The 15,514-nt window shown below is 52.3% G+C and overlaps 1 protein-coding gene across 4 annotated transcripts in view; it reads right to left on the reverse strand.

The window, feature by feature from the left end:
* Window positions 1-6,535: 6,535 nt before the first annotated feature.
* Window positions 6,536-15,514, reverse strand: part of LOC105478322 (neuralized E3 ubiquitin protein ligase 1) — a 98,945-nt gene continuing 89,966 nt past the window's right edge. For all 4 annotated transcript variants that reach the window (XM_011735460.3, XM_011735462.3, XM_071069175.1 and 1 more), the window contains 3 exons: window positions 13,862-14,551; window positions 9,394-9,540; window positions 6,536-8,926 (listed from right to left, as the gene is read on the reverse strand). In XM_011735460.3, the coding sequence (XP_011733762.1) occupies window positions 8,688-8,926; window positions 9,394-9,540; window positions 13,862-14,551 (1,076 nt within the window). In that variant the 3' untranslated portion in view covers window positions 6,536-8,687. The remainder of the gene's footprint in view (window positions 8,927-9,393; window positions 9,541-13,861; window positions 14,552-15,514) is intronic.

Raw genomic sequence — 15,514 nt, forward strand, 5'->3', positions numbered from 1 at the left:
CATTATAGTTTATTGTGTGGTCATGTTTACATTGTGACATCCAGCCCCAAGGATGGCTGGGAGTTGCTCAGGCATCCAGGAAAAGTGGGGAATGCTGCCACCTGGTGACAGCATGTAGATTTGGGCAGTGAACAGGGATTGCCATGCCCCAGTCTTCGCACCTCGCCCCCTCACCCCCTAACTCACAGCAAAAACGCTGCAAACCCAAAGAGAATATTAATACTTGAAGCAAGAAGGGTGCATGCCAGTCCTTCTCAGACATGGCCAGGGGATACCAGGCCTTGTGCCCCTGGACTCCTAGCCCTAGCCAGGGCAAGAGGGCCTTTCCCTAGAGCTACTGAGCTGCTTTGTGATGCTGAAGGATACTGCCAGCAGCAGGCAGAGGAGGGAGGGGGCCTAGGGCTCTGACCCATGTGGAGGAAAACCAGATCGGACTAAAAAAGGAAAAAGAAAAACAAAATCTCCGCAGTGTCCAAACCTAGTTTCCCATGAGTTGCGATTGAAAATGTGAAATGACACTGTATTGCTGTATACTGCAACTTTAACCATAATGAGCCCTTCTGAGGTCATTATTGAGGTTCATATAATGCCCGAAGATGCAGCATTTGGTGCTTTGTTTTCCTTTCCATTTCAAGACCTTTTTCTTGTTTTTCAGGGGGGGAAAAACGTCATCTCCTCCCACCTCATCCCTCTTTGTGACAGCAGGCCTGGCTGTGTTGCCTCTCTCCTCCTCACTATTCTCACCAGGCCATGGGACTTTGGGGGCAGTGAGAGAGAGCTGGAAAGGGGCAACCCTGAGCAGCAGGTGTGCCCCACGCCCTGTGGGTTTCCCCTACATCCAGTGGCTGTAGACCGGCTGTCTTGCCAGGCCTCAGCCCCGTCTACCCCCAGCCTGGCCCCAAAGGTTTCTCTTTCTTCCTCCTTGATTTTCCATCTTGACGAAGGCATTATATAGAATCATTGTAATCACTTTCAGATGTTAGAGCAGCATATTTTACAGGCATTTATATCCATTGCTTTCCCCAGCAAGGCATGTTACTACTTTTATCATCTAAGGAAAAAAGACAAGGGAATTTCAGTCAGGCATTATTTTCCTATTACTAGTGTTTGCAGAATAGGTATAGGACTATTTAAGTTTAGACCTTGGTTTGGTAGTTTTTGTTTTCAGGGGGAAAAAGATAAAAATAACCCCTATTTTTCCTGTTATTGTATTTAACTAATATATTATTTCTTTAAGGTTACTCACTTCCCCTACCCCCTCCAAATACCTTGCATTCTCAATCAAAAATGGAAACAATCTGAGAGACAGGAAAAGTGCAATATTACCAAGATGGATGCCAGGGCTCATTGGGGACAATGGAGGGAATACCAGTGGTGCTCAGGCAGCAAGAGGCAGGGAGCGAGCTGCTGAAGGAATCCTAGCTGTGGAACAGGTGGGTGGGTTGGTGGAGTTTGATCTGGTAGCGTTCTCCTCTCCCCCTTCCTTGGGAAGATGATGGGGTCCCTGCCAGATCCACCCAGCAGAAAGGGATTCAGGCATGAGGCCCTTGACCTCTGGGGCCCCTGACCTCTGGGGCCCCAGCCCTGGAGCAGAGTCAGGCCCTCAGGAACTGTTCCTTGTTTTGACTCCTGTTGTGGTGCAGCCAGCTGCTCAGCCCTGGCCTAAAAATGACTCCCAGCAGCCCTCTCTCACCCCAGTGTCCTGATGTTTAGAGCTGTGATCCTTCTGGTGTAATGTTTGAATCTTTCTAAAACTGGGTGCCCTCAGTTCAGTTTCTAGGCAGGAAGCCTAGACGTCACCAAATCTTGGGGGGATGTGAGAACCTTGATCCGTGCACACCCTAGTGAGACACCAATGGGCAGCCTGGGCTGTCCATTCATCTCAGCGACTTCAGCCTGAGGAGTGAGCCCTGCCTGTGCTCCGCACCCAGACAGTCCGTACAAATTCTGCTCCAGGAAGAGTCGGGGGTCTATTCAAGTTTCTCTGCAGACAGAACTTCCCACAACAAGTACCAATCTGGCCTCCTTCCTCAGCACCGGTAGAGAAAGCAGCAGAATGGGAAGTTTCCTCTGGGTTTGAGCCTCAGAGCTCTGCCCCTCAAGGTGACAGGGATGTCCCTGTGGCTTGTTCCCTCCACCTCCAGTACTGTATGCTTGCTGCTCCAACCCCCATTTGGTGAATTTCTGCACAGACACGGATCTCTGTGCCCCGGAGTGGGACTGTGCCCTGTGCGGGACTCTCCCTTGGCTTATATCCATCTAGATATTCAGTCTTTGAGAATCTCAATGCAGAGCTCTCTGGGAAGAGAACTGTCCACATTGCTAAATAATTAAGATTCCCTCACTTTTTTGAGGGCCATGTGTCGAGAATGTGTGCGTGTGTGCGTGTGTGTGTGGTGTACGAATGCATGTGTGTGTACGCAAGTGTTGGTAACATCCCACTTGAACTAAATAACATGGGGTTAGAGAAAAAAAAAAAACCAGGCAAAGCTGTCTCCATTGAACAAGTCCTTGGCAATGGGCAGGTCCCAAGGGACTCACAGCTTCTGGCAGCAAGTGTGTGTGTCATTCACACACATCATTCTGGCTGGAGAGTGCAATGTGTCTTTTTTTTTTCTTTTTGTAGTTATTTTATTAAGTAGTTGGAAATTTCACACTGGCATTAACAGGTCTAGCATAAGCGGCCTAGGCAGTCATCCCAGGCTCCAAAATGAAGATGTGCAAAAGAGATGCCACTGGGTATGCAAACACTGGGTTGGTTCAGTTAGGTCACCCCTACAGATGTGTCATCGAGCAGGCTGACTCCCACCCCTCAGCCATGCCATGGGTATGAGAAGCCCCTTATAATAAAAGCTGCCAGTCCCTTCATCCTTGTTTCAGAGGGTGGGTCAGGTGGTCGGGGTGAGAACTTGCTCTTGGTGCACCCAACAAGACCTGCAGGTGCATATAAGTTTAGTCCCAACTGCAGGGCCAGACTGAACACTTCCTGGGAAGTGTGGAGGGCTCTGCTAGACCTTCATGAGTTTCTGGCTAAATCATCATCCCTGTTTGGTGCAGTCTCATGTCTCTGTGGTTCCCAAGGTGCATGATCAGAGCCAGTGAGAAGACAGGAGTGTGACCCACAGCTTTGGGGAAAAACAGCCCCACTGTTAACTTCTCTCCTGCAAACCTGGGTCCCCAGGCCATAAGGTGGGCACACTGGTGCTTACAGACTGGGTGGAGGGCTCTACCTTCCAAGGCCTTGATCCCAGCCTGTCTATAAGGTTGGGATTAGCACGCAATCCCCCTTCCCCAATCCTGTCTTTTTAAAATCTCAAGTTTGCAATTAACTTTGACAATCAACACCCTCTCCTACTGCAGTCCTAGAACTCAGTGGCCTTAGAGAATGGGGATCCCTGCACTGAAGGTCCCTGCCTTGCTCCCAGTTCCATCCTGGCCAATAAGCTGAACCTCAAGAGGTGAAAGAGAAAAAGGGAGGGAGGGAGGAAGAATTATTTAGAGCAAAAGGAAGGCTCGAGCACGTTAGAGGCAAGTGAGAGGCACGTTGGTGAGAAGAGCGTGTGCATGTTTGGGGTAGCTGGGGCCTACTGCCCTTCACTAGGAAAGGCGGCTTCCAGAAGAGGATGTCTTCTAGAAAGAAATGTTGTGTGAAGGCTGAAAAGGGGTTCGGAGTTTTGTCTTTGTTGATTAGAAAGAAGGAAGAAGTCAGCTCTGAGTGTTTCAGGAAGAAGAGAGCAGGTAGAAAGGGAATTTAGTGATTCAACACCCAAGGGTCCAGCCACAGCAGGTTGGAAAATCCTCCAAATTTGGCCACAGAAGCTGGCTAGAAAAAAACTGCCACTCATTGGGCCACATGCTGGGTCCCCATCGGTTCTCAATGAATGGTCACTGATTTACTTAGCAGAGAGGGGAAGTCACCAGCCACAAACCAATCTTGGAGTTTGCAGGCCCTGATTCCAGAATACATGCATCCAGCTCCCGGTTCTCAGCTGGTTTTGCCCACTTCCCTTTGACTGTCCAATCCAAAGCTAGCCTCTCAAGTTGTATAGCTCAAAGACCAGTGACCACAATAGGTCATACAGTAGGGACCCACCTCCACAAATTAGAACCAGGGTTCAGACTCTATTGGGCACATCTGGGAGGAAGGCAACCTCCTTTGTCATCCTGTTGGTACCAGTCATTCTCAAGTATCTCTGACACCTGTGGTGGTTCAGTTTGCTGAGCCTGCCACCTGCTATGAATTAGACTGGGTATGATGAACATTCATCCATGGATATACCCTGCCGTTTTGCAGTGCCTTATAACCAAGGCACACTCCCCATATGAGTTTACTGCAGAGAGAGAACAACAAAACAGCCACCCTTCTTGAATTTACAACTCATTATCTGCAACAGGTTTTCTTTAAATCCAGGACACAGGATGGGAAAGGGGTTTCCCGGCCAGGTACTCAGAGGTCTGCAGGAAGTGACTCCGGGGCAAGGCAGACTTCAGTAATCCCTGAAGCGTGAGCATATGGACTGCATGGCTGGGTGGGGACTGGTGGACGTCTCTGGAGCTCCAGAACCTTGGAGAATTCCTCATGGAATTCCCCTCCCAGCTCTTAGTGGGCTCTGTGGGGTCAGGAGGAGCCCTTCCTCCAGGTTTTCCTTCTTTCCTCCTCAGCAGAGACACTGGAGAAAGGACATTAAACTCAGTGCAGTCAATTTGAGTGCTGAAATATTTCCAGAATCAATGGTGGTGCTAAACTATCTCCATGTTTCTAACATTTTTAATAGTGGAGTTGGTTTGTTTTTAATCTCATCACAAAAATGCAGTGCCCTTGGGGAAGGGACCAGCCCCTTGGCCTGCCACTTTCCAGGTGTCCCTTATCACTTTGACAGGACTCTTTGGTCTGCAGAAAATGCTCTGTCTTGGCATGCTTCTAGACTAAGATTTGGGTTTTGTTTTGTATTTTGTTTATGTTTACATGCATCTTATATTTCCCTGAAAACTAAATAAAGTTTTGGGCCTTTTTAACCAAACAGAATCACCTCTTACTTCTCCCTGTCACCAAAAAAAACCCATCCAGCTGAATAGCAGATGTCCCATTATCTAAAATTGCAAGGTGGACTCCAGGACCCCAGGGCCCTCTGAAAGAAAGGACACTGGAGGGTGGGGGCAGGTAGGTAAGCTCTCGCTTTTTTTTTTTTTTTTAAACAGGGTCTCACCCTGTTACCCAGGCTGGAGTGCAGTAGCATGATCATAGGTCACTGAAACCTCAACCTCCCGGACTCAAGCAATCCTCCCACCTCAGCCTCCCGAGTAGTTGGGACTATAGGCGCACCACCATGCCCAGATGATTTTTCTATTATTTGTAGAGACAGGTTCTTGCTATGTTGCCAGGGCTGGTCTCAAGCTCCTGGGCTCGAGCAGTCCTTCTGCCTCAGCCTCCCAAAGTGCTGGGATTACAGACATGAGCCAGCTCTCACTCTTGCTGAGAATCACGGTCAAGCTCCTCCAGCCTCTTCCCCATTTTGGGAGGCTTTCTGGGCAATGGCCAAGGCTTTGAAAGATGCAGATCTTGGGGCCAAGGACCCACATCCAGCAGGCCTAGCTGCCCCTTTAGCACGGCCCCCGACCCTCTCCTGCTTTTGCTGGACCCCAGTAAGCAGGACCGGGTAGCCCTGATGGTAGGAACAGGCCATGGCTATGCAAGGCCATGCAGAGGCTGGGTAGCCTGAGCATCCTCCCGGGGATAGGATGGGCAGGCAGGTATCCCATACGCCTCTGAGGCCTGGCGCTGCCAAACGAGCTCAATTCCAACACTGTGCCTAGACCTTGGGGCCAGTCTGGCTGCCTCCTCCCCACCACCCCTCTCCCCTCAGCCTTCCCCACCACTTGGCTCACTCGGCGCACCTAGAACACTTCTTTAAAGGACTCTATCCAGAGGCTTCCCTTTTCTCCTCAGTGGCACCACCCATTTGGTATAGGCCTCTGCACCCACCAGTGGGAACACAGCTGAGCTCCCTCCAGATGTGGGGGTCTGAGCCTGGGGAGAGGGGTGGAAGCCTTGTTCCTGGGGAGCTCAGAGCACAGCCCCTGATGACCTGAGTCGACCACTTGTCATCCTCCCATTAGCCCCTAGGTGGCACTATGCACCCCACCCCCCATCCCCACCCCCCCCCACAAGCAGCAGATTTGAGCCCTGCTCAGCCTTAACGGAAAGCCAAGCTTCCTCGTGGAATCCCAGGGCACCTTCCCCACCACACCCTGCTCCTCACAGATGCAGTGGCCTCTCCCAATTTACAAGGCTCACCTGGCATTCTAGCCCCAAGTCACACTCCAGCCCCTGACTCCAGGGAGTCTTCCCTGATTGTCCCAGCCAACCTTGAAGCCTCAGAGGCCTGCAATTACCCATGAGGGAAGGGCCACACCTCCTGATGACTCCCCTAGTACCCAGGACACCAGCCTTCCCATACCCCAGCCTGCCCCCACATGTGCACACACACGCTGGCCCTCCTTCCCCAGTGCTCCGCGCACAGCACAGCCCTCAGGCTGGTACGAAATCACCTTTATTCACAATCACAGCGACCCGAGTGCACAAGGGAAGCAGCAGCCACCCCTGCACTGACAGAGGTAATGAGATGATGGCTTCCTCTCCCCAACCCTCAGCCTCTGGGATCCCTGGCTGGGGGGCCCGCTAGCCAGCCCCCGCTCCCTCCCACAAAAGGGGTCTCCCATGGTCAGTGACTGGGTAGTGGAGACCCATAGTGGGACGGTGACTTCCACAAAGGCCCAGCCTGAGGTCCTGGCACACCGCCCCATGGCAGCCCTCACGGAAGAACTCCCGACAGTCACACAGAAAGCCTGCCCCTCTCTCCCCAAACCACCATTTTGCAGAAGTAGAAGCCGGGGCTCCAGGGGGCTACGACTCAGCCAGGGACACACAGCTGGTTAGTGGCCAGGACTAAAACCCATGCCCTGCCTGCCACACAGAGGAGCAGTCTCTGATGGATGCAAAAAAACAAAAACAAAAAGCCATCTGAGGGGGCACAGGGCTGGGAGGCTAGGAGAGCCCAGGCCAAGGCAGGCAGGGCTGAGAGGACCAACCTCAGCAGGTGGGGCACTCCCTCCCCAGAACTTAGAATGAGAACCTGGAGGTGTGAGAGGCAGCCCCTGCCTCATCTTCCCTACGAACAGGCTCCCTGTCCTGCCATCGCAAGGTCCCCCTGTCCTGTTCCTGGCCCACACTGGGAACACTAGCCCTCCTGGAAGTTTGATGTCCTTATGGACGGGGGACCTCCTGGGCCACCTGACGTACCTGAGTCAACCATGATCACCCAGCTCTGGCCCAGGAGGAAGGGTGCTCTGTGGCTCTGGGTGACCACCAGCCCCACGGCACTAAGGAGGATCGGTTTGCCTCTCTGTAAAATGGACACTGTTTGCCAAAAGGCCTCCCAATTTAGCTCCTCCTTATGGAGTTCCAATTCATGATTGGCAGGGCTGGGTATGAGCTTTGTGGCTGGAGTCGGGGGAAGATACTGAGTGATGACTGCCTCAGCCGCACCCTTTCCCAGGTACCCCATATACAAGGGCAGTATTTCTAGGGGCCCAGAGGATGGGAACTCACCTACAAACCAAAAAAAAAAAAAAAAAAAAAAAAAAACCAAACCACAAACCAAATAAATAAATTAATTAAACTGAGGAAAAGGGCTGGTCTTGGCCCAGGGAACGCACACCTCCCCACCCGGGGCCCTGGCCCATCCCAGGCCTGCCGCAGGCTCTATCAGCCCAGGCCCTGGACAGCACAAGATGTGGGGAAAAGGTCTGAGAGGGTAGCTGCAAACCTGTTCTCAGGGACCATGGCAGAAGACCAACCCTTTTCCCCAGCCCATACCGAAGGGCTACCCCTGGGCAGCGGCATCCAGCGAGATGATTGGGGCAGGAAGGCTACAGCCAGGACAGGGTCCTCCCCTTCTCAGCCAGGGGCCCAGAACCTGGAGCCCTCTGCAGCCTGTCCATGTGCCCATCGGGCAGTGGGAGAGAGACATGGCATGAGGCTGCAGCCTGCCCAGGACAGGAGGCATCCACCAGCCTCTCACCCCCAGCTGCCATGCCCATTGGGCAGGGAACGAGGAAAGAGAAAGTAGGCATAGGTCAGAGAGGGAGACAGCAGCTCAGGAGCGGCCTGCCCAGGGCGGTTGTTGAGCAGGCTGTACGCTCCTCAAGGGCAGTTGGCTGAGGGGGCAAATGAGCCTAAAATTCAGTCCACACTGCACTAGCCAGGCCACATGCCCTGGCTCAGGGCTGCAGCTGCCCAGAGGAAGGTACAAGTTTTCTAATCTCACAAAGGTGCCACATGGACTACAGACACCTCCTAGAAACCTGCCCAGATGGGGACAGATTAGGGCAGGCTGAGATCCCAATTGCCCTCAGCATGCAGAGAAGAGCTGGGTGCAGAGAAGGGAGAGACAGGGAGAGGGCGGCCTCCTCTCCTCCCCTCCTTCTGCCTGGCGATTTGCCTCTGCCCCCTCCCTGCCTGATACCCCCCTCTCCCCAAACCTTCAAGGGCCTCAGTTTCCCATGTTTAATGGAGGAGGAAAAGTTTCCAAAATGAGGAAGAGAAGGGGCCCCACTGGCTTGTTCCTCAGCTGGGGCTGGGCTGAAGCCTGAGGAGATGGGTGTGCGGGGTGGGCCACCGCAACGGGCTAGGAGCTGCGGTAGGTCTTGATGATGTCCTTGATGGGGCGGCGGCAGATGGGGCAGCAGGCGTGCAGAGCCTTCTTGAGGCGCAGGCCACAGGCGTAGCAGAGGCACATGTGGCCACATGTGTAGATGACCGTGTCCACCGCGTGTTCATAGCAAATGGTGCACTCATCGCTCCACTGGCCCAGACCTGGGGTCACTGGCGACTCAGGCAGGCTCACTGGCGAGTTGGGGGCTGTCCCTGAGGACAAGGGGGCACCAGTCAGGAGGAGACATGGCCCAACCTGGCACTGGATTCATGGGAAGAGAGCTCCCCGGCCTCGTGTCCCCCTACATTTATCAGGATCTGCCTGTTCACCCTGACAACCCAACTTCCAGGGCACAAGGGAAGAGGCTGAGCTCTGAGCAACCCACTTCTGACCCACTCCACCCCCAGATGAGGGGAAAGTGGCTAGGAGGCAGTGAGAGAAAATACGGCAAGATGGAGAAAGGAAAGGGTCCCGAATCGTTTAAGGTAGGTCCCTCCTAAGCTACCCTTTGGCACTGCCGAGCTAGGGGACAGAAGGGGATGACCCCAGAAATCACCCCGCAACAAAGGTTCACTGAGCCCAGCTCCGGCTCCTCTCCACTCCCAGCCCAGACACAAAGGCCGCATCCTTGCCACAGTCCCACACAGTCACCATGGAACAGAGAAGCCAGCCTACTTACCGCCAGCAGAGCTACCCAGAGGGCCAGAGCTGCACGTGCTGAGCAAGGGGTCAGAGAGGCGGCTGCCCAGGGCACTGGGCGAGGTTGGCGTGGAGGCAGGGGAGCAGGGGAGTGATGGGATACCACGCTCAGCCAGGATGGTGGAGCCTGTGAAAGGGGAGGGAGGGAAGGACACGCTAGCTGCCTGTCCAGGCCAAACTGGAGAAAGCTCCATCTCTCACAGTGGGTTCCCAGGCTTGACCACACAGACCAGCCACAGGGCCGAGAGCGGGATTTTGCAGGCTGGTGCAGAGGATCATTTGATATTATTGCCGTGGAATGTAGCTAATCAGCTAAAGACTTTGACCCCCGTCAGCATCCAGCCTGGCCTCTGTTCTCACCTATGAACTGGAAGGCCACATCCTGCTTGCTTCTTGCTAAAACAGCAGCTCCAAACTAGGCCCCTGCCTGGCACCTACCTCCGCTCCTCCCCATGTATACTTTCTGCAAAGCTTCCTGGGCCGGAGCATGTACGTTACCATCTCCCCTGCCCCGCAACCTCACCCTCCTGTTCAGAGCCCTGCACTCTTCACCACTGTCCCCAGATATCACCCACCTTTTCTGCATGGCACCTCTGCAATGCCTTTGCCTTCACCCTTTCCCACCTTGTTCTGATCATAGATTCTCTCCTCCCCTCCTTCCTCCTTCTGTCACTCACTTCCTCTCCTTTTTTATATATATATATATATATTTTTTTTTTTTTTCAGACGTAGTCTCACTCTGTCACCAGGCTGGAGTGCAGTGGCATGACCTCGGCTCACTGCAATCTCCACCTCCCAGGTTCAAGGGATTCTCCTGCCTCAGCCTCCTGAATAGTTGGGATCACAGGCACATGCCACCATACCCAGCTAATGTTTTTGTATTTTCAGTAGCGACGGGGTTTCACCATGTTGGCCAAGATGGTCTCGATCTCCTCACCTCGTGATCTGCCTGCCTCAGCTCCCAAAGTGCTGGGATTGCAGGCGTCAGCCACCATGCCTGGCCTTCCTCTCCTTTTTAACAATCCATGCCTACCTCTTTCCCTCCTTTCTTCTTTCTTCCCTTCAACAAATCCTTACCGAGGACCTACCAAGCACCAGGCCCTGTGCAGACAGAAAGCTGGAAACAGCCCCTGCCTTCAAAGAGCTGGCTGTCCAGGAAGCCTCTGGGGGCTGTCCTCAAACTCCTTCCTCCGGGCCGCCCTGACTACCCCCAGACCACATTACTCCCTCAAGTACACACACACACGCACTACAGACACACGACTATAAAACCACAAAGGCTGGGGTATCATTTGTTCTGTGCGCAGGACTCCAGTTTTGTTTCTCCAGTAAAACCATGAGCTTTCTTTTTTTTTTTTTTTTTTGAGAGGAGTCTTGCTCTGTTGCCCAGGCTGGAGTGCAGTGGCGCCATCTCGGCTCACTGCAAGCTCCACCTCCTGGGTTCACACCATTCTCCTACCTCAGCCTCCCGAGTAGCTGGGATTACAGGTGCCCGCCACCATGCCCAGCTAATTTTTTTTTGTATTTTTAGTAGAGATGGGGTTTCACCGTGTTAGCTAGGGTGGTCTCAATCTCCTGATCTCGTGATCCGCCCACCCTGGCCTCCCAAAGTGCTGAGATTACAGGTGTGAGCCACCATGCCCGGCCCATGAGCTTTCTTAGAACAGGAAATCTTATTCACCTGTGACTCTCCCACAAATCCTAACATAATGCCCTGCACACACCTAAGTGCCCAAAGAGATCTTTTTTATCTGTAGTTATTCATTCTAATTCATTTAGTGATATTATTATTTCTAAGGATATTCAATAGATGCCCACAGGGTTTCTCTTACTGTGTTGATATTTTTCCAAGTTAATTATCATCTCCTTCTTTCACGAATTCACAACTCCTATTTACTTTTCTTGCCTTCTTGCATTGGCCAGCATTTTTAGAACATCTGTAAGCCATCTCTATTATATTCCTGACTTTCATGAGAATATTTCTAAAGTTTCACCAGTAAGCATGGAACTGGCTGTATGTTTTGTGATACACATGAGTGAAGGAAATAACCTTCTATTCTTAGTTTACTTAGGCTAGCCACAAAGCTAAGCATTCCTCTGTAAAGTTAATAATGACCCTTCATACATTGCCACTGGTTAGTTATTCCTTTGAAGGCAGTCAGGATCTTCAAACACCAATTTTCTGGTTGAGATGCCCAATTTTCCAAACAGATCAGGAGCACTCTGTTGAATGTCTATTGAATTCTGGGTGGTTCTTCTTCAACACCTACCCTGGCCTATCTCCCTCTTGAAAGGGAGAAATCTGGATTTTTTTTTTTTAAGCCTCCCCTTTGCTCCAGTCTAGTAAACCTCTTTGGGCAACAGAAGCCTTACTGGAAAGCTACTTAGCTATTATTAGATGGTGCTGAGGGAAGAAAGTACCTTACTCTTATGTAATTTCCTTGCCCTGAGGAATAGTATATCCTGGTCAGTGAAATCAGCTTGATTTTTTTTTTTTTTTTTTTGTGGCATTCCAGCCTAATTTCTTTTTATTCCATCTTGAATTCTCACCCAAGCCTGATTCATCTGCCTGCTTGCTTGCTTTCTTTGTTTCTCTTTCTCTCTCCCTCTTTTCTTGAAACGGAATCTCACTGTTGCCCAAGCTGGAATGCAGTGGCGCCATCTCAGCTCACTGCAGCCTCCACCTCCCAGGTTCAAGCGATTCTCCTGCCTCAGCCTCCCAAGTAGCTGAGCTTACAGGCATGCATCACCACCACCACACCCAGCTAAATTTTTTTGTATTTTAGTAAAAATGGGGATTTGCCACATTGGCCAGGATGGTCTTGAACTGCTGGCCTCAAGCAATCCATCCGCCTTGGCCTCTCAGAAGTGCTGGGATTACAGATGTGAGCCATCACGCCTGGCCCTTTCATTCCCTTTTTATTTATGTTTCACTCCATCTTCATTTGGTCTCCTTCCAGAGTTGGAAGTCCCCAATGATTTTTATATGACTTTGCATGCTCTCACAAACCAACAGCATTACAAACATTAACATATGTGTATTCATTTATTCACATGTGCCTATACACAGTATGCCAATCTCATAGAGTAACTACCTCATGCTCACTCATCTACACACATTATCTTACCTATCAAGCCTCCTGGGCTGAGGTCTAGGCTAGGGGCGGTGAGGCCCAGGGGTCTCCAAACTTGGGTAAGCATACTTGCTAAAGAAAACCAATTCAGATGTCCAGAACCTGTCCAAGGTCTACAGAATTAAAATCTCTGGAGGTGGGGTCCAAGAATCTGCACTTTAATAGGTTCTCCAGGTGAGTCTAATGAAACCAGCTCAGTCTCACAGAGCTGGTTCAAAGACCAGCACTCGGAAAGCATGAATACTTGCTCACTCTGGGGTACAGAGGTACCAGGAGACACTTTGTGAAAAGATTTCTGGTCAAATTAGTATGTAAAAACTGTACACCAAAACCACCATCACCGTCTCCTTAATCAAACTTCATATTAAAGGCTCTGAGAAGTCTTGCAATAAAGAATCTTCCTCCCTTCTTTTCTTAACTCAATACACATCCCCCAGGCCTTTCACACCCTGTGCCCCCCAGAAAAGGCAGGTCCAGAACTCTGCTGCCCCACTTGCCCCAAGGCTGCCTACTCAGGTATTCCCCAGAGTCCCCCAATCAGACACCACCCTGCACCACCTGACTACTGACGTTCCAACCTCTTTTTCTCATTTGGACTCACAAACTTCCTTAAAGGTGAGGACTTTATTTCCATTTTGGAGAAATGGTAACCAAGACTCAAAGAGTTAACTGCTGGGAGAAACCTTTTTTTCTTTTTTCTTTTTTTTTTATACGGAGTCTCGCTCTGTCGCCCAGGCTGGAGTGCAGTGGCCCGATCTCGGCTCACTGCAGCTCCGCCTCCTGGGCTCACGCCATTCTCCTGCCTCAGCCTCCCGAGTAGCTGGGACTACAGGCGCCCGCCACCATGCCCAGCTAATTTTTTGTATTTTTGGTAGAGACGTGGTTTCACCGTGTTAGCCAGGATGGTCTCGATCTCCTGACCTCGTGATCCGCCCGCCTCGGCCTCCCAAAGTGCTGGGATTACAGGCGTGAGCCACCGCGCCTGGCCTTTTCCTCTCATTTTTAAGTGGTCACTGGGTTGTGTGCTTCTGGATTGTTTATGTATCTGTGAGACTATGGGTTGATCCGATTCTGGGCATCAAACTCAATAATTCGCGCTTTTCCCAGTCTCACCCCCGGGTGAGTCTCCCAGGTGACATATACGGGCTACTGACTAGATGACCGAGTCCCGCCCAGAACTCACCTTAGGTGTCTGTGATTCCTTAGCAACATCATCATGAGCCTGGAGGAAGGGAAGCTCGCCCTTTGTCCCCTACCCGGATCGTCCCCGCCTCCAGGAAAGGCACACGCCCAGGCGCAGTTGCGGGCACTCACCGAGGATGCGGATCTGCGTGATGGTCCCGTGCAGGCCGAAAAGCATCCAGAGCGGCTGCGAGGCGTCCACGCACAGCTGCATGCCGGCGGCCGCGCCATTGTGGCTGAGGTGCAGCTCGCCGTCGGCGTTGACCACCAGGCCCAGGATGTCGCCGCTGTGCAGGGGCCCGGGCACGCGGCACACGGCCCAGAACTCCTTGCGGTCCACCAGGGCCTCAGGGCTGAAGGGCAGGTCGGCCGGCCGCAGCGTGCCGGGGTCGCACGTGGTGACGCCGAAGGACAGCGCGCCGGGCCGCGCGCCACCCGAGCGCGTGACCTTGACGAAGATGGTCTCGGCCACGCGCACGGGCCGGCTAGTGAAGACGAGCGCGCGCTCGTCGCGCCCGTGCTCCACGCGCGCCACCGTCTGCTCGTCGAGGATGCGGACGTGCGCGCCGGCGCGCAGGGCGTGGAAACGCAGGTCGCCGTCGAGCTGCGCGGGCAGCGCGCGGCTGTGTTGCGAGTTGAGTGAGTTCTGCGGGATGGGGCAGCCGGCGGCCGGCGCGGCCTCGTCGCTGTCCGCGCCCGGCACGTTGAGGTCGCACAGGCTCACCGAGAGGCGCGTGTCGTCCGCCTCGCGCCGCAGCGACGGCCGCCGTAGGGCGGTGAAGGAGCGCGGCCGCAGGCAGTCTGGGAGCACCAGCTCGCTATCTGCGCGGGAGACACGGGGCGGTGTCACGCAGGACTCCCGGGAGGCGGCCCCGGCGCGCCCCGCTGCCCGGTCCCTACGCGCGCACCGTTACAATCCCGGATGGCTAATGCCGCACACGATACTTGTGACATAAATTAGCGAGCACAGTCAAGAAACTGCTCTTGCAGAACATCTGTTTAAACAGAGGAATAGGTGGGGGGAAGCAGAAACTTAAACCATGTGAGTGCTTCCAAATACTCAAAGGTGCTTGCTATATGCAAATATGTACTTGCCCATTTTCTACAGTAAACGTGTACTCCTTATAATTTAAAATTTTCAAAAATTTAACTCCTGGGCTCCTTCCGTCTTATCCCTAGCACCTAGAACAGCGCCGAGCACTCTGTTGACAAACAGTGATGAAGGCCTAACATCCTGGGAAGCCAGGGAGCAACCACTCCCCCAGCAAACACACACAGACACCCTCTTTGCGTACACTGTCTCATCTAACCTTAACAATTACCTTTTGAGGCTACCATTGCCATGTCAGGACACAGGCTGAGAGAAGTAGATCTATCCAAGATATCCTTTTGAAAGTGGCTTAATAGGGAATCAAACTCATCGTTCTTTTTAAAATCATACAAGTTATACAAAACGGTATTTTGTAGAAAATTCAGTTCAGCAAAAAGAAAAAATAATCGCCTGTAAGCCCACCACCCAGAGAAAAACATCTTTAATATCTGTAGGCATGACCTTTCAGCCTTTTTAAAGGCTGTATTTTTGGTTTGTTTTTTTGTGTGTTTATTTGGCGTTTTTTTTTTTTGTTTTGTTTTTGTGTTTTTTTGTTTGTTTGTTTGTTTGTTTGAGATGGGGTCTTGCTCTGTGGCCCAGGCTGGAGTGCAGTGGAGATAGCTCAGCTCACAGCAACCTCCGCCTCCCAGGCTCAAGCCATCCTCTCACCTCAGCCTCCCAAGTAGCTGGGATGC

This window comes from Macaca nemestrina, chromosome 9 (assembly GCF_043159975.1).
Source record: "Macaca nemestrina isolate mMacNem1 chromosome 9, mMacNem.hap1, whole genome shotgun sequence".
Taxonomy (NCBI): domain Eukaryota; kingdom Metazoa; phylum Chordata; class Mammalia; order Primates; family Cercopithecidae; genus Macaca; species Macaca nemestrina.